At 41.4% G+C, this 19,410-nt stretch overlaps 1 protein-coding gene across 2 annotated transcripts in view; it reads left to right on the top strand.

Moving 5' to 3' along the window:
* The first annotated feature begins 8,492 nt into the window (after positions 1-8,492).
* The window catches only part of FEM1C (fem-1 homolog C), a 29,640-nt gene continuing 18,722 nt past the window's right edge, over positions 8,493-19,410 (top strand). Inside the window, exons 1-3 of one of the 2 annotated variants that reach the window (XM_070377199.1) lie at positions 8,493-8,830; positions 9,253-9,497; positions 9,677-10,409. In XM_070377199.1, the coding sequence (XP_070233300.1) occupies positions 9,866-10,409 (544 nt within the window). In that variant the 5' untranslated portion in view covers positions 8,493-8,830; positions 9,253-9,497; positions 9,677-9,865. The remainder of the gene's footprint in view (positions 8,831-9,252; positions 9,498-9,676; positions 10,410-19,410) is intronic. The other variant, XM_070377198.1, reaches the window with a different exon arrangement.

The following is a 19,410-nucleotide window of genomic DNA, read 5'->3' as shown; positions in this document are numbered from 1 at the left end:
TGAAGTGACCTGGGTACAAAAATGTTCTGGATGTACACTGACCACTGTCTGAGGCTTGACGTCCAGGCCATAAGCTAGTATGGACGCCCGTGGAAGCTTATAACAGCGGGTATGTTTTAGAGAGTGGAATTTCCTGGGTGTCGTATTTACTCAAAGAAGCCAGAAACAGCAAAATGAAAGGGGTCAGTGCAAACCAAAATTCATATGAGCCATCCACTTGCGTTCCAGGGAGACACGATCACATGTCAGGTCTAAAGGTAAATCTATCTGCACGTGGACAGTAAATCCAGTTCTGGGGCCAGGCCTGAAAAGGCAAGTGGGAAGCAATTAAGGGATACAAACCATGAGCAGGACCCAGGGGGAGGTCTGTTCTCATGGGTGTTTCTGCAGTGGTAGAGGGACAGGCCTGCTAGCTCAAGGCTATGGGGCAGGCCCAGAGAGGCAGAGTCCTTGAAGGAACCAACTCTGTGTAGAAACTCAGCCCCAGGACCTAGAGACCCAGGGGGCTGGGCAAGTGGCAACTTGTATAGGAGACATGCATTACTGAGAAAGTACCTAGGGGAGGCATGTATTGAGCTGGCCAAAAAGTTCACTGGAGTTTTCCCATAAGATTGATTTTTTTTAAGTCTTTATTGAATTTGTTACAACATTGCTTCTGTTTTCTTTTAATTGGGGGATACTTGCTTTACAATGCTGTGTTGGTTTCTGCCATACAACATGAATCAGCCATAGGTCTACATACGTCCCCTCCCTCTGGAACCTCCCTGCCACTCTCCTTCCCATCGCGCCCCTCTCAGTGGTCACAGAGCGTGGGTTGAGCTCCCTGTTATACAGCAGCTCCCACTAGCTGGTTTGCTCACGGTAACGTTTGCGTTTCAGTGCTACTCTCTGCATTCTTCTGCAGCTTCTCCTCCCCTGGTCGTGTCCACAAAGAGGTTGTGTCCTCTTTGTCTGCGTCTCTGTTCTTACCCTGCAAATAGGTTCATCAGTACCATTTTTCTGGATTCTCTGTATATGTGTTAATGTCCGATATTAATGTATGATATGTTTTTCTCTTTCTGACTTACTTAACTCTGTATAACAGGCTCTAGTTTCATCCACCTCACTGGAAGTGACTGCTTTCTATTTTTTACGTTTTGGTTTTTTTGGCCCCGAGACATGTGGGATCTTATTTCCTTGACCAGGGATGGAACACACACTCCTTGCATTGGAAGGCAAAGTCTTAACCACTGGACCACCAAGGAAGTTCTGGGTGTTTCCATAACATCTTAACAAACAAACATTTTGGCTAACCCAGTAGCATTATGATTCAGAACTTGAGTTCTGGATTCAGATTATCTGGATACCAAATCCACCTGCCACAACTGATCATGTGATTTTTCTTTAGTTATTCAATCTCTCAATCCCTCTGTTTCTCCACCTATGTAATAGTACTCACAGCATTCATTATTAAAAAAATAAAGCAGCAATCCTAAAGCTTTTTTGCACAACCCCTTGCACACTGAAGTACTAAATACATGCTTAGTGTATTGTCTACACTACATATATAGCTATCAGGGACGTTTTTATAGTGTATTGTCAGTAGCAGCAAATTTCAGTACTAATTAGCAACAAAAAATATCCCATGGACAGAGGATCTTAGTCGACTACAGCCCATAGGGTTGCAGAGTTGGACACGAATGAGCAACTGAGCACACAGCACACACACACACACACACACACACACACACACACGCACAATTAGCAACAAAGGAAACTTACGAACAAATTAGAAGAAACTTAGGAACAAATTAGAAACCCATGGTCAGCCCTGGAGCCCTCAGTGCTCTCTCAATGGCCACGCTTTGCATTCAGTGCTCTGGGTGCCTTCCCCAGGTCAGAGGCTCCTGAGTCGTGCTGGTGGGCTTGAGAGAAGGCAGCTTTGAAGTAATAGTCTGGAACTGATGCAGGATGTGAAAACACCAAAGAAGTGAAGGCTGTGAAAGTAAAATTCATCTCCTGGGCCCTGTGAGATCATATGGGTGTTCAGGGTGTGGCAGACAGGAACCTAGGAGTGGATCTGGGGCTCTGTCCCCAGGGCTGGGACAGAGGCCAGGAGCCCCCAGCCCAGGTTGTGGGGTGGTAGGGGACCTAGATGGACTGCTGCTTAGAAGCCATCCGATTCCTCCCTCTTCAGTAAAGTGTGGCTCCTAAGACTTGGGTAGGGTGCCATATGCTTGTACCTGATAAGAACCTGTCCTGTCTGATATCAGTATAGGTGGTGACAGAGAATCAACACCAGGGTTCTTCACTTAGGGTGGGACTCATCAGGCTAATTCTTCAGTAAGCCATTCTTGAGACATTGCTGGGATAATCCATCAGCCATAAAGATGTATGCTTGGGCCTGAGCTAAAGAATTCTATAGTGGTTGTCTATAGTGGTTTTAGGTTTTCTGCCCAGTGAGTCCTACTGAGAAGACACTGATGTGATTAGAGGAAGCATGGCTGGGACCCACATGTGTGATGTCATCTCTTTAGAAAGCTGGAAGACAAAGACTTATATGACCGTAGTTCTCAAGCTTTGTGAGCATAAGAATGGTTTCTAAGATGGGTTTACAATGCAGACTCTTGTGCTTCACTTTAACTCTTGGTGAATCTGAATTTCTGAGAGTGTGGCCCAGGAAGCCTCATTTTAAACAACTTTCCTTGGTGGTTCCTATTCCTGAGGTTTATGGGTCTAAGAAACAATGATGTAGAGGCTCATTCTGCTACAGCAAGTGGAGATGGATTTTCCATTTTATGAAGGCTGGATGAAATCCGGCCCGATTCTGTTCATCTATAATGGCTTAGATGTGGTTGTAAGGAGTTTGGAGGAGGTGTGGTCATCAGACTCTGCCATAACTGATAAAGATGAGAAAAAATGGATAGATGTTGATGGTAAAATTTCTAGATTCATCAGGCCAACTGGGGATGAGGCCAAGGATTACTGGCGAGGTGGAGCTACTTCTGGTTAAATGAATAGACATCCACACAGGCATGGGCAGCTAGTCAGGGGAATGGACTCAGGAAGGACTCAGACTGAAGCTGCAGCCAAGGCCATCAAACATGGGCTCTTTCCCAGCTGCCCTTAATGTGCTGACAGGAGTGTGCAGCTGACATGGGCCTCGTATCTGGGATGACTCTGGCTTCCTTCATCTGTCCGACACCTGGGAGTCTCTTTTAAGCTATTAAAAAAAAAACAAAACCCAAATGCTCAGAACAGTTTCCCAGCTCTGAGTTATCAACTACATCCTCATCTCTTCAAGAAACTTGAGCTTCTATGCCAGAACTGCTAAACAATACTCAGGTGGGATGGGTTGGGATGTGAGTGGGGAGGCTACCAGGGGCTGGAAGCTGAATCTTAAGAATGGTTGGAATCTTTCTCATCCATTGCTCCTGGAAAGCTAGAGCCCTGACAACTTCAGGAAGCGAAATGACAAAGAAACAGACACTTTTACAACAACGCAAGATTTCTAGCTTGTGATAATGCGACCCAGAGAAAACTGTCAGACTATGGTGACCTAGTTGCTGCCTCCTCTTCTCACATTGTTCAAGGAAGTAAAGAGAGGCTCGACTGAAACACACTATGGGGGGTCTGGAAATTTCTCAGCTAAAAGAATTCTGCCCTGCACACTTCTACAATTTTAAGATTCATTTGAGCTTACAAGTTTCCTTTTTAAAATGCTAGTACCCCAAGGATGTCTTCTTGCTTGAAGCAGGTTACTTTCACCAGGCTGCACATCTCCTAAAACCTCTAGGAGGACAACTGCACTGAGAGAAAGTAAATTCTAGTTGAGCTGCAGAAACAGGAAATTGTGGATTATAATGCACTTCAAGGTGGGGAGTGGAGACTTTGTACATTCAGAAGGTCGCCTAGTTTTCCACTCTACCTGGACAGGAAGTGGGAAGAAAGAAAGGGCCATCTCTGGTGTTTTTTCAGCTCCTTGTTTCTCAGTGGGGTTTCTAGTCTTTCCTATTGCCTTTTGACTGGGCTTCCTCCCACTAATCCTTGAAGATCCTGTTTAACCATCACCTCCTTTCATATTTGCCCAAGGAGAATTAGAGGTTCTGTCCTTTGAGCTCTCACAGTTGTATACATATCTTTCACTCTGGTCTGTTTATTGCCACATTTCTCCCACCATGAATTCCTTGAAAACAGGGATCATACTCATTAGCATCTAACACACTATACAATAAGGCACCCCACTCCAGTACTCTTGCCTGGAGAATCCCATGGATGGAGGAGCCTGGTGGGCTGCAGTCCATGGGGTCGCTAAGAGTTGGACACGACTGAGCGACTTCACTTTCACTTCTCACTTTCATGCATTGGAGAAGGAAATGGCAACCCACTCCAGTGTTCTTGCCTGGAGAATCCCAGGGACGGGGGAGCCTGGTGGGCTACCGTCTATGGGGTTGCAGAGTCGGACACGACTGAAGTGACTTAGCAGCAGCAGCAACAAGTGACATGAGGAATGAACTTACCACAAAATACTCTGGTAAAAAAATTATCAGTGTTAACAGATTTCTTTTATAAGACAGGCATTTCTAAATAGTTTGGGGAGCATATACATTACTATACTATTCTTGTATAACTTTTATATTCACTTAAGTAGGTTCCTTTCATACTTTTCTGAATTAAACTGATGTTCAGTTAGTTACTAAAAATAAGTATTTTGTCATTCATTCTATCTTTTCCCTAAATTAGACCAAGTTAACAAAGTTTACCAAAACTGTGCAAGCTGACTCTTTCATTGAGGCTTCTGGTTTAAGCAGAGAGCAGCAAGAATTAAATATTTGAAAAATCTTCAAAGGAAAACTTTGTAAGGAATACTTCACTAATTATAGGAGATTACATGGACCCCCTCCTGCAAAATCACAAGGTGTCCAGGCAAATTTGGGAAATTTTAATGTACTATTTTACACATACCAAGCTAGCAAGAACTTTAAGAATTTAGCACACTCTCCTGCCACTAACATAGCAGATTGGCCTGACTCTTTGGGAAAATGATACAATATATATGAGAAGCCAGAAAGATGTTCCATAATCCAACTCCTGGAAATTTATCCCAAAGCAATATGTGAAAAGAAGAACACAGCTTAGACATCTTGAGCATGTCTGTCGTTCTAGTAGTAAGAACACCCCTTCTCTTTTAGTCCAGTTCCTTTCCATCACCCTTTCAGGATGGGGTGATGTCCCCTCCGGGCTTACAGTGTCTTGGGGGCTTTGCAAGGAGGTGCCTTCAGAGGCACCTGTAATGTCTTGGGTCTCAGGCAAGACCAGTGAGTCAGAGCTGTGGATGCAAGGACACACGGCTTCGCCTCAGAGACAAACTGGGTGTTGGACTCTGCTCCTCCAAGTGCTTCCTCTTTTGACTGTCATCTCCTGGGCGCTTACCAGAATGGGTTTCCTCAGAGGCTGCATCTGGTCCTTTCCCTCCTTCTACCTCTCTAGTTCTCACCTGTACCACCTGCAGGTCCTTGACCATGAGTCCATGGTTCTCCTTGTTAAATCCCTAAAAGCATTCTGCAGTTTTCAGGAAGACAGTAATTGCTGATTAAACCAGAGTCCAAAACCTTAGCGACCAAAGCAGTCCAAATCAAACCAAGCAAACCAAACAAAGCCGTTTTTCTTTCCAGTCATAGAAGGTGACCTAGGAGATAGGTGCTTAGGACACAACGTAAGATCTTTCCACAAAAAAGAAAAAGGAATTTTAGTTATCTCTATTTAAGAAAACAAAAAACTAAAAACAAAGTTTGGAAGAACAAATACAGACAAAATCTTTAGAAAGGGAGACAATCTCCAACAGGAGGTTGATGAGTAAATCAGATGTTTTTGTTCACATATATGAAATATTATTTACCCTCTTGCATATTTCTAGGCTAACATTTAAATTTTTTCATCTTATGTTTAAGCAGTTCCAAAGGATGAAATTTCCTGCGTATTGTAAAAATGACATTTTAAAGTCACTCTTTTGTACTTTAAAATGTCATTTTTCCAATACGGAGGAAATGGCGGGCTTCCCTGGTGGCTCACTGGTAAAGAATCCGCCCACCGATGCCGGCCTCATGGTTCGATCCCTGTGTCAGGAAGATCCCCTGGATTTTGGCAACCTACTCCTATATTCTTGCCTGGAAAAATCCCATGGACAGAGGACCCTGCCAGGCAAACAGGTAGACACAACTTAGTGACTAAACAACACAGCAAGTAACTCTTTCAAATGAATCCAGTGAAATCCAGTATCATAGCAATTATGCCTGTTATCAGCCATTTACAAAATGTATGAACAAACTCTTCTTTACCTTCAGTACATTTTATGTAATTTATTTTTCTTTTCATACTTATAACTCCATTCTACATCCCCATCCCTCAAGAGTTTATCCTAATTTAATGTATATTTTTGTTTGTATTTTATTGATCATCCTATTATATTTCTCTGCATTGAAAATATATTTAATTTTAAATTTCCATTTTCTTCTAGATTGAGAATTATTATATTTACTAGTAATGATGAGGTATTCCAATAATACAAAGTATATTATAAATGTTTATGATTACTAAACATGTAACTTTTTACAATTAGTACACACAACTGCATCTTACAAGAATGAGATAGAATTTAGCATCAAATGTTTTTCTCAATTTTTAATTTTTACAAATCCAAAAAAATGTTTTTACATTAATAAATATATACAGTTGTGAGAAGTGTTGATATGTTGTCATATCAATGTCACTTAATTCTTTGAACTACTTCTAATTTATAAACTCACTTAGTGATCTTAAGGTCATACTTTGCTGTAAGCAATTACTTGCTGTGCAAATCAATCACCTGGCTTGCAGAAGAATTTGTTATCCAGTTAGTGAAGTATACTCTTAGTACAGTCCAATATTTTAAATTGATTAAGAACTGACAGAGGTTGCCTGAGGTTTTTACATTTTGGAACAATGCACTATTTTAAGATTCTAAGTGAGTGAAAGTTATGTCCTTTCTTTTTGACATTTGGGAAATATAGGGCTATTGTGAAAGAGTTGGGAAATGAAACAGGGAGACACCTTACTATATTCCTTTACCAGCATATCCGTTTTAGGAAGTCCTATAGATGCAAGTTGAAGATTTCAGAATCTGGTGTCCTTAAAACTAAGTGTACACCTATCCCTTGAACATCTCCTGGGGGATGCACATGTGAGATTGAAGACCACTGATGTCAATTTTTACATCCCCTTATTGAATTTGATAAGAGAGATAGGTCAGCTCAGGTTAGGCCTTGACTGAGAATCTGTACTCTGGTGTTTACTCTTTGGGAGTATAGAACTGTGGCCTGTAACACTAGAGATAAAACAGTCAATCCCTCTTGGTTGTTTCAATTTTTTATTAATAGCTGCTCTCATCCTTTCTACTCTGTCCTTCTGTACTTTTTTCTCAGTGGTAATAACTTTTAACTTCAATTGTGGGGTAGTGATGTTGAGTTTACATACTGACTGCCTGAGGCAAATGTAATGCCCCACTTAAAAATGATTATTAAGATCATAAAAACTATAAATCTTTAGAGTGTATTAAAAGGGAAAAAGCAAAGTTTGTAGTTGTATGAAATTTCAGTTCTACGAAGCTACATAAACTTCTGAATAATAAGTCAATGTGCAAAAATGAAGTTGTGATTTTTTTAAATAAAATGTCTTTAATGTTGCATTACTTTTAAAGTGATAATGCTGATAACATTTATGAAACTGAGGGGTCAGATAATTTAATTCTCTCTTTTTCTCAGTGGTACCAAGCAACTGTGAGTTTAAGTTCCCCAGGGGACTGAAAACTATTGTTTTTTTTTTTCAAAACTATTTTCTCATCATGATTCATTATGGATGTTATTCTCCAAACATATTTAAACTTCTCAACCGAGTTTAATACATCCCACGTGTTAACGTCACGAATTCCACAAGTTTACTTCCTGCTGTACGAAGTAGTAATTCTTTTCTTTCACATTAACTTTTTAGCCTCATTTCCTGGTCTGATTGCTTAAAGTCAAGAACTCGACCATGTTGACTTACACTGGTCTCAAGTTTTATCACTCTTTGAATCTTTACAGTTTTTTTAAGAGTTTGTATTTTTAAAAAATAAGTTTGACACCAGCTAAAAGGAATCTCTTCCTCAAGTTTGTATCCTGCGTTGTTCTTATTTGGCTTTTTCGAACCCTCCCAACGAGCTCGGTATATTCCAGGGCCCACCAAAGGAATAAGCCGTAGAAGAGGCTAGTTTGAGACAGTTTATGTCTGTGAAAAAAGAGTATAACGGCTACCACCCCTCCGGAGGTTGTGGCCTTGGGACTCGAAGGCCCCCCGAAACTAGCACCCAGAAAGGCGGAGCGCGGAGAAGCCCGCGAGATCTCAGTGGCTGGTCCGCCAACCCCCGGCCGCCGCCGCCTACTTGGCCACGCCCCCTTCCGGACCGCCCCGCCCAGCCCCGCCCCTAGGCAGTTGCTCGCGGCGGCCGCCGCCTTCCCCCGGCCCAATGGCTCGGCTGCCGCGTCAGTGATGTGAAGCCGTGCTCTGGCTTGTTCGGCCCCCGGCCGTCAGCCCCATTACACCATCCGCCGCGGCAGCCGCTGCAACCGCTGCCACCCGCGCAGCCTAGGAGGGCGGGAGGCGGCTCGGCGTGGCGGGGCGGGGCGAGCGGCGCGGCCGGATTCATTCCTGTGGGGCGCGGGGCATGGCGGAGCGGAGCGGCCGCAGGCGGAGCGGGGCGGCCCGGACGGCGGCGCGGACAACGGTTTCACTTTGAAGGGACGGCCGGCGGCGGCGGGGAGGACTAGCCCCCGGGCAGGTAGTGGCGGCGGCGGCGGCCCGGCGGAGCCCAGGCTGCGGCCTGAGGGGCCTGAGGGGAGGCCTGGGCGGGAAGGGGAAGGAGGGCGCCCCCAGCCGCGGAATGCGGGAGGCGGGCTGGAGGCCACGGGCTGGGCGGGCGCCGGGAGCGGGTCGCGGCCGGTCGAGGAGCTTGGGGTGTGGGGAGACTGTATCTGGATATGGTACAGGTGAAGGTTATGTAGGGGCGATCGTGGTTTGGGGAACTTACGGATCCCTTGGCGGGGAGGATCAAAACGGGGCGGATGAAGTTAGCTAAAAGGCAGCCGGATTTCCTGAGTCTCGAGTAGTTTTAAAGGGAAGAGAACCTTTCGGGTGAGGGTTTTGGCGTTAGCTGGCCGCAGTTTGTTGAGTCCGACCTTTTTTTTTGTTCCTTCTGGAAAGCCATCCAGGCGACAACAGGGCCTTCCAGCCTCGCGCCCTTGGCCCGCTCTCCTCTGCAGATGTGAGAAAGGGAAACATTTCTGCACCCGCGCCTCCTGCCTCTGTCGGTTGTACTCTCCCTGGGCGTGTGCAGAGCAGAAACTAGAACAAAGCTTGGCTGCTTAGGAGGCGAGAAAACCGGTTGCGTGTTTAAATTTACCGTATATAGAGAAGAGACTGCCTCCCACGAAAACATTGGGGTCTCTGTGTGTATCTTTTTGTATTCTCCTTTCCGACCTTTTTCGGGGCCGGGGGCGGGGGGTTGCGGAGTACTCCCTAAAGTATGGCTCCCTTCCCCAGAAGTAGAAATTAAGAAAACCTAGTGTTTCCGCCTTTACCTGTGGAAAATTCAAAACTGCTACTTTTTTTTTTCTTCTTTTTCTAGTTTGGTGCTCTGGTTGTCAGATGTTGGAAGGCAGTAGACAGAACGTACTCTCTGTGGTTTTATATCCGTTCTGGGGTGCAGTGATTAACACTGAACTTTGGTTCCTCTAACTCTTGCCTGGGTCGATAGAGTTAAGCTGGAGCGTTGCTTCGAAGGATAAATAAAGCACAGCCTCTCAACTGGACATAAATGGATCTAAAGACAGCAGTATTTAACGCAGCTCGAGATGGCAAACTCCGGCTTCTCACCAAATTGTTGGCAAGCAAATCCAAAGAGGAGGTTTCCTCCTTGATCTCTGAAAAAACAAATGGGGCCACGCCACTCTTGATGGCCGCCAGGTATGGGCATCTTGACATGGTGGAATTCCTCCTAGAGCAGTGCAGTGCCTCCATAGAAGTAGGGGGCTCTGTCAATTTTGATGGGGAAACCATTGAGGGGGCTCCGCCTTTGTGGGCCGCTTCTGCAGCAGGACATCTGAAGGTGGTTCAGTCTTTGTTAAATCACGGAGCGTCTGTCAACAACACGACTTTAACCAATTCCACGCCCCTTCGAGCTGCCTGTTTCGATGGCCATTTGGAAATAGTCAAGTACCTGGTAGAACACAAAGCTGATTTGGAAGTGTCAAACCGCCATGGGCATACGTGCTTGATGATCTCATGTTACAAAGGACACAAAGAGATTGCTCAGTATTTACTTGAAAAGGGCGCAGATGTCAATAGGAAGAGTGTTAAAGGTGAGTTCATCTTCTTCTTTTTAATTTTTTTAAGTGTTTGCCACTTATTTTCAGGAAGTGTGACACATAATTTTAAGCAGTGGTGTTGAGTAAGCCAACATTGACAGGCCTGTTTTAATTAGGTGTCCCTTCCTAAAAAAGACCTCTATCACTGTTAAGCAGCATTTTCTCTCTTTATTTGGAGTGACTTCCAATTCTTGGAGAGTGGGTTCCCCAAGTTTAGAGCATGTTAGTGGCAGTTGATCTGAGCTATTAGACTTGTGTTTACTTAAGAATATACTTTGATGTGATGCATTATTCTAGGTTTTATTTTTTTAGAGCACCCTTGGAGTAGAAACTACTATATTTAGTGAGTCATCGTTTTGTTTATCTTAGGTAGGCATTTCATTTGTTATTACATCAGGGAGGACCAGGCCATACTGACTTGGAAGGATTAGTATCATTGAAAAGAAGAAAATCTGTTTCCTTATTCCCTACTTATTTTGTGGCCAGTAGAAAATCCTTTCATTAAATATAGCAAGAGGGAAGGCAGGTTTTTTAAAACTGCTACAGTGCTGAGAGCAAAACAAGGACTAGGTTAAGCAGATGTGGATTTGTTGACTAGCAACAGTGTAAATATCTTTGTCCAGAAGAGGAGCTCAGGTTTATGGTTGTATATCCTTTTTTAGGATATTTTTTTAACTGTTAAAAACAACTGCTATGATAGTATAATACTGATGCTTAATGTTATTTTCCTTACACATGTTTGTTTATGCAAAGGAAAGTAATTCACTGTCTAATGTTGAAAAACTATAAAATTTAAAGGAGCATACATACATGATAAAAAAGAATCATACAATACAAATTGATTTGTAGTGTTTGCTATGAAAAATAAGTCTTACTACCTTTCATTTCTAGACCTCCAACCACTATTTAGAGTGCTTTGTGTGTCCTCAAGATAGTCTATGCAAATGAAAGTATATTTGTATATCTCTCCCTCCTCCTTCTTTGTTACTTGATATATACTGTTCTTTCTTTTCTTTTTTTAATTTATGTTGGATATCATTCAACTCCAACACACACAATTATCTCATTCTGTTTCATGGCTACACAGTATTTCATTGTATGAGAGTGCATAATTTATCTAGTCCCGGTTGATGGGCAGTTAGGTCACATCCAGAATAAACAGTGCTGCTATGAATATTCTTGAACAAATGTGTGTCTTTGCACACTTCTGTGAAAACAGCTCTATTGTAAATAAGTGGATTTGCTGAATTAAAGTGAATGCTTATTTGTCACTGTGTTAGTGACTGCCTCTCAGAGCAGCTAAACCTCAAAATTACAGGTCTCTACAAAGTTACTGGACATATTTACTGAAGTTAGTATAATCTTTTAAAAAAAGATTTGTCATAAAAATGATACAATCTCATTGTGATTTTAATAATTTTTTTCCCAACCAAGTATAAAAATCTCACAAAATTCTAGCACTTAGAGATAATCCTCCCAAAGATACTGAATTTTGCATTTAGATATATGTATGCAATTTTATTTTATATGCTCTTGTGTACCTATTTTTTAGCTTAATAAATGTTATCCTTAATGGCATTAATTATAGCTCTTTAATTTCAATAGCTGCTTACTCTTCTGCTAATGGAGTTTTACATTGCTTTGCTTCTGGCTTCTCACTATAAGAAATGTTTTTGTAAACATTCTTGTAGATTCATTGTTCCTGATTATCTTTGAGGTAGGTATTGAGTCAAAGGACAGCATGACTTATTTTCTGCAACAGTCACCATTCTTTTAAAGAATGATTGTTTTGAAAGAACAAATTACTGCTTAATTGGCCATGTTAGTATTGGGAATGCTTTGAAATCATACCTAGAAGAGAAAGGGTTAAAAGATATGGCTGCATGATAGGCTTGTTGAATTTTTAGTTTGTTTCGGCTTTTTATTCATCATCCTAATGATGTACAGATTGTTGGTAAACTCATGTATTTAAATCAATTTGGAGCATGTTTTAAACTCATGTCAGTGGAGGGATGAGTACTGGTACTATCTCCCTTCTGTTTTTTGAAATTTTTTTATGCTTCTAAAGATATACTATTTGGGAGAACTGTACTGTAAATAGCCCATATTTTAGTGAGCATTTTTCCTTAGTAAACTGAACAATATTTAACTCGATTACCTTTGGTATTTAAGAAGACTATTCCTTTAAATACAGTCATCATACAGTTTTGTACTTTAGGATGTATATGCTCTCTGCTCTCTCTTGGCTAATTCTAGAGTTGTTTTTTTTTTTTTTAATATACTTTTTTTTAAGGTACATGTAATTTTTTAATACCAAAAATTGTTTTATATAGCTTCAGTTTTATATACATATATATACAAACAAACACATATGTATTATTATATGTATATATATATATCACTTTGTGTGCAGTATTTGAATTTTTGTATGGTGCCTTTAAATTTGACAGTGAGTCTTAATTAATGAATGTTGGGAGCAGATTAAAGTACATTTGTACCTCCCCCACTCTGATCCTGAAGCTTCCATTCTTTGATAATTACTCTCTCATCTACTATTCAGATTTTTTTCATTTTTTAGTTTTATGGGTTTGGGGTAATAGAAAAACAGGAACCAGTTGAAACTGAGGCAGGAGCACTGTAGAAGGATCTGGTAGAGCATCAAGAAAGGATTTTTTCCCCCCACATTTTTTATCCTCATCCAAAAAATGGGAAAAACTGATAAGACTAGGGGTAAAATGGAATAATTTCTTAGGAAATTTTATTTTATATGTCAGCTGTTGGAAATGGTTCTGAAGAAAGAAAATGCCAGTAGATTATGCTTGGTCTGCTAAAATGTAAAATTCATGTGACTTCTACCTTCCGTTACTTTTTAACAGGCAGTTGGCATTTGAATATATTAGTTAACCTCTTTCCATTACTTTTTAACAGGCTGTTGGCATTTTGAACATGTTTTAACCTAAGGTGGAATTCATTCATTAATTGAGAGTATTTATTGAGTTCCTTGAGTGTGCCAGGCTGTTAGGAAGAAAATGGCAACACACTCCAGTATTCTTACCTGGAAAATCCCATGGACAGAGGAGCCTGGTGGGCTACAGTCCGTGGGGTCACAAGAGTTGGACCTGACTTAGTGAAACCACCAGCTTACAAAGATGAGTAAGACAAGATTCAGTCCTTGATTCCCTGCTCTTGAGGAGCTCATGGCTGGATTGGAGAGACAGGTTCATAAGCAGATACTTAAACCACAATATGGTAAGTGCAGCAGTAGTGTTTTCTTGTCTTAGATTTTTGGAAATACTTTATCCCCAACTAACCCGTTATCTGAAGGGGCAATGGGTTCCCATGGCATTTAGAAAGAGGAGAAAAACTGAGATATTTTATGTGCTTCTCCAGTTTAACACAGCAGTTGATTTTTGAGACAGGAAAGTTGGTTGCTATTTAAACAGAGTCCCTAAATGAGAAGTGATTAGACAAGCCCATCTTAGAGCCATCCACATTTATCTCAGTACTTCATAGTTATAGTCATTTTTGACTTTTTGACTTTAATTGGTCCTTTTTTATTTGAGTTTTTTGTTTTTGTTTTTTTGTTCTGTTTTTATTTGAGGGTTTTTTTTGTTTGTTTGTTTTCAAATGCCAAAAACAAACAAAAGGCTCTGAGTAGGACTTTGCAGATCTATGAAAAACTTAAGTCCTTAATTCAGCTGGAAATTGAGCAGCTGAAAGTGATTGAGTGCTAGAGACCTATAAAATGGCTCTGAGTTGGAGCTGGGGAGACTGGCCCCAGAGGACACACTATCCTTAGGCATGGGTCGATCACTTTTAATTATCCAGGATAATTAAATAAATTGGTAATCAGATAATTCCTGTGCATTTTCTGTCGGCAAGGTATTGTGTCAAGACATTGTGGAGGCTTTGAAAAGATAGAGCACATCACATGTGTTCGCTGTTAAAGGAATAGTATAAATTCATTCTATAGAATTTTGGAAGAGTAACTGGAAAGGCTTCATGGACAAGTTAACTGGGCTTTAAAAGGATTGCTGGAGTTCAGATCTGCAGAAGGAATCTGATACAGTTTTTAAGACTTAAGGAATGACGTAAGGAAAGGCACATTGAGAAATATGCTTGGAGGGTACAGAAATTGGAAAGTAGGCGTATTTGGACCAGTGGGCACTCAGGGCTAAACTTTACAAGACATTGATTTCCAGGTAAAGGACTTTGATTTTATTCTTTATGCAGTGGTAAGCCGGTAAATGTTTTTAGTAAGGAATGACTGAGTTTTTTTTTTTTTTTTTTTAAAGAGAACCCTATCTTACAACATTCTAATTCTGTTACATTGTGAGCTCTTTGAGGTTAGAGACCTGGTGTTTGTATCCATGTGTTAGAAAGAGAAATCCCGACCACAATGGACATTTGGTCAATAAGCTTGTTGAATGAATGTGTTGCATTTAAGAGAGGAAAGAGTATGAGCTCTTTGATGGCAAGGACTAGTGTTTTCTAGTCATTTTAGTACAGAAACACATACATGAAGACATTGGGACAGTGAGTGAAAAATAAGTGGTACAGGTGGAGCTCTAGAGCCGTTCAGAAAACAGAAACTCATGTAGGCTCATAAGTATAGACAGTAGGTTGGTGAAAAAGTAACTTTGGCTTCAGACCATGAATTTTAAATCATTATAACTAGGCTCAAACACATCCTTGTTAATCAAAATAGGAACCATTACAGTCAACACATTTTTGCCAACGAGTTTGTTTATTCCTATAACATAAAAATTTGTGCTTCAGGACTCAGTGAACTCTTGGAAAGCACTTTCTGCCTCCTCCTTGTTGTGGAAGCATTTTTTCTGCAAAAAGTTGTGGAGATGCTTGAAGACATGGTAGTCAGTTGGTGAGAGGTCAGGTGAATTTGACAGATGAGGCGAAACTTCGTAGCCCAGTTTGTTCAACTTTTGAAGCATGGTTGTGTGACGTGCTGTTGGGCGTTGTTGTGGAGAAGAATTGGGCCCATTCTGTTGACCAGTGTCAGCTGCAGGCATCACAGTTCTGTGCATCTCCTCCATTTGTTGAGCATACCTCTCAGATGTAACGGTGTCGCCAGGATTCAGAAAGCTGTACGGATCAGACGGGCAGCAAGCCAGCAAACAGTGACCACGACTTTTTTTGGGTGCAAGTTTGGATTTGGGAAGTGCTTTGGAGCTTCTTGGTCCAGCCACGAGTCTGGCCGTCACCAGTCCACTTTTCACTGCATGTCACAGTCTAATCGAAAATGGTTCATTGTTGTTGCATAGATTAAGAGAAGACAACACTTGAAAATACAGCATTTGTGATTTTTGGTCAGCTCATAACGTATCTACTTATTGAGCTTTTTCACCTTTCCAATTTGCTTCTAATGCCAAATAGACCATAGAGGTGCCAACGTTGAGTTCTTCAGTAACTTCTCTGTAGTTTTAAGAGGATCGGCTTTGATGATCCTCTCAGTTGGTCATTGTCAGCTTCTAGTGGCCAGTCACTACGCTCCTCATCCTCAAGGCTCTCGTCGCCTTTGCAAAATTTCTTGAACCACCACTGCAGTGTACATTCAATAGCAGTTCCTGGGCCAAATACATTGTTGGATGTTGCGAGTTGTCTCCACGGCTTTATGACCCATATTGAACTCAAATAAGAAGATTGCTTGAAATTGCTTTTTCTCTAACATCACTTCCCTAACTCTAAAATACTTCCCTGGTGGCTCAGACGGTAAAAGCGTCTGCCTACAAAGCAAAAGACCCAGGTTCGATCCATGGGTTGGGAAGATCCTCTGGAGAAGGAAATGGCAACCCACTCCAGTATTCTTGCCTGGAAAATCTCATGGATGGAGGAGCCTGGCGGGCTGCAGTCCGTGGGGTTGCAAAGAGTTGGACACGACTGAGCAACTTCACAATAAGTCATTAGCAAAAAACATAAAGTGAGAAATGCATATTAAAATGATGTATAACATAACCACATTTATTTAAGAATGTATTCCAGTATCAAATGGCAGAGTTCAACTGCAGTTATTTTTGCACCAACCTTAATACTTAATAGCTTTAAAAGGATTTGAGAGAGAGTTAGTTCAGGCAGTTTATTTGCCTGTTTATTATGGACATTTTCTGACTTAGGTGCAAGTGGAGAAAGTAGAAAGAAGAATACTTTAAACTGCTATGTACTTACCATCTTGCTTCAACAATTATCCACATTTGCCAGTGTTAAAAAATACATTTCCTTCATCCACTTATTTTGTTATCTACAGTAGTTTAAAGCAAACCCCAGGCATTATTTCTCTCCCACGGTATAGGCAGTTTTAGGTATAGATGTATTTCAATCAAGATGATTTTTTTTTTTTAAGATCCTTTTTTTTTTGTTACCCACTGTAAATCCAAAAAGAATACATAAAAGAAAATCTCCACTGTAAATTAAGAATGGTTGGAAATAAGGTAATGGACAAAGATAATGACTTGCCATGTAAATAGGTTATTTGCATACTTTAGGACTTAAGCCCTGATAGATCAGTTGGTAAAGAATCTGCCTGCAGTGCCGGAGACCCCAGTTCGATTCCTGGGTTGGGAAGATCCCCTGGAGAAGGGATAGGCTACCCAGGCCACTATTCGGGCCTGGAGAATTCCATGGACTGGATAGTCCATGGGGTCCCAAGGAGTTGGACATGACTAAGTGACTTTCACTCTACTCCACTCAGGACTTAAGAGTGTTGGAAGCTGAAATTCTCTTTCTCTTTGAGAACTCTAGCTTAGCTCTTGGTTACCTCAGGATACACCTACTAGCAGAGAAGAGTAAAACAGAGGGATTTAAAATTTTCTACTTGTAACATTCTGTGTTTATTTTGATTTAATAATAATATTTACTAGTTGAATTTGTTAATTTTTTTTTTTTTTTGGCCACACCACACGGCATGTGAGATCTTAGTTCCCTGACCAAGGATTGCACCCAAGTAGTCTTAACCACCAGACCACCAGGGAAGTCCCAAATTCATTAACGTTTTAATCACAGATCAGGTTACTCCCACAAGCCGTTTCTTGTTCATTCCTTTCCTTCCTGAATCCCCTGGCACACTTTCTCTGTGTCCTCAGGGAGACGTGGCATCCTGGTTGGGGAAGCTGAGCTGTAGATGGCGTGTCAGTTGACTGGGGCTGTAGGAAACTATCCATTGCGTTCCTCTGTCCCTGGAGATTAGGCTGGGCGCTCTGCTCCTTTAATATCCTAAAGGGTTCCTCTCTACCCTCCCCACCTGCTCCCTTAACACATGGTGCTGTTGTTGATTAGTTGCTAAGTCATATCTGACTCTTTTGTGACCCCATGAAATGTAGCCCGCCAGGCTCTTCTGTCCATGGAATTTCCCAGGCAAGAATACTGAAGTGGGTTGCCATTTTCCTCTCCAGGGGATCTTCCCAAACCAGGGATCAAATTCATGTCTCCTTACCAATTAGCTGTTGGCATAAATAGCTAATACCAGGAATAAATACAGGAATAAAATGCTTGAAATCAGTATTTTTATGCAGTTGAACTACACACCCCCTCCTAGTCTTCATAGGTAGACCTCTCTTAAAGACTCAGCTTAGCCCCAGCTGCAGGGTTGAAAAATGGATGCCAAGCACAGTAGGCTAAAGAGGAGGGATGAGAACTGTTTTTGTGCATTTCCAGATGAATCTATTACAGTGAAAGACCTTTTAATTGCTGCTTTTATCAGTCAAAATTTATACTTTACTAAAAACACACTGTGGTTTTAAAACAGCTTTGACACATAACTCACATACTGTTCACCCATTTAAAGGGCACACTGATTTTTAGTATGGTCGTAGATTTGTGCAGCCGTCACCAAAATTAGTCTCTCATCCCCCCCTCCCCCCAAGACCCCTTTCCCATTAATAATCACTCCCATTCTCCTCTTCACTCCATCTTCAACCCCAGGTGCACTCATCTTAGGCGACCACTCATATTTCTGTCTTTGTAAATTTGCCTGCTCTGCACATTTCTGATGAGTGGAATCATACTATGTAGTCTTTTGCAACTTTCACTTAGCATAGTGTTTTCAAGACATCCATTTTGCAGCATCAGTGCTTTTTATTGCTGAATAATCCAGTCTATACATACACTGCATTTATCCTTTCATCACTTAATGGGCATTGGGGTTGTTTCTGCTTGTTGGCTATTATCAATAATGCTGCTATGAATATTTGTGCACGAATTCTTATGTGGATATATATTTTTCATTTTCCTCAGGCATATATGTTGGAATAGGATTTTGGGGTCATACGGTAACTATTTTTTTAAGGAACTGCCAAACTGGGTCTTTTAAAGTTGCTGCATTCCTATCAACATTGAAGAAGGGTTCTAGTTTTTCCACACCTTTACAAACATGCTATTACTCTTTTTTAAAAACTAAGTTTCTATTTATTTTTGGTTGCGCTGGGCCTTTGTTGTCGCTCATGAGCTTGCTTAGTCTTGGCAAGTAGGAGCTGCCCTGCAGTTGCAGCTCGAGGCCTTTTCATTGCAGCAGCTTCTCTCACTGCGGAGCTCGGGCTCTAGGGTGCACGGGCTTCAGCAGTTGCAGTTCATGAGATTAGTTGCTCTGCTGCATGTGGAGTCTTCCTGAAGCAGGGATTGAACCCCTGTCCCCTGCGTTGGCAGGCAGATTATTAACCACTGGACCACCAGGGAAGTCCCCTTTCTTTTTTAACATAGTTTTTTTAGTGGCTCTGAAATGGTGTCTCATTGCGGTTTTGATTTCTTTTTCTCCAGTGGTTAATGATGTTGGGCATCTTCTCATGTGCTTATTGGTCATTTGTATATCTTCTTTAGAGAAATGTCTTCTTATCCTTTGCATGTTTTAAAATTGGGTAATTTATCTTTTTATTACTGAGTTGTAAGAGTAACTTACAACTTTTGTTGGAGTTGTAACATCACCGACTAGATGGACGTGAATTGGCATCATTAACTGGAGTTGGCATCACCAACTTGATGGACATGA

This window comes from Bos mutus, chromosome 10 (genome assembly GCF_027580195.1).
Source record: "Bos mutus isolate GX-2022 chromosome 10, NWIPB_WYAK_1.1, whole genome shotgun sequence".
Classification (NCBI taxonomy): domain Eukaryota; kingdom Metazoa; phylum Chordata; class Mammalia; order Artiodactyla; family Bovidae; genus Bos; species Bos mutus.
The sequence above is the reverse complement of the archived record's forward strand: the minus strand, read 5'-3'. Positions and strand labels throughout refer to the sequence as shown.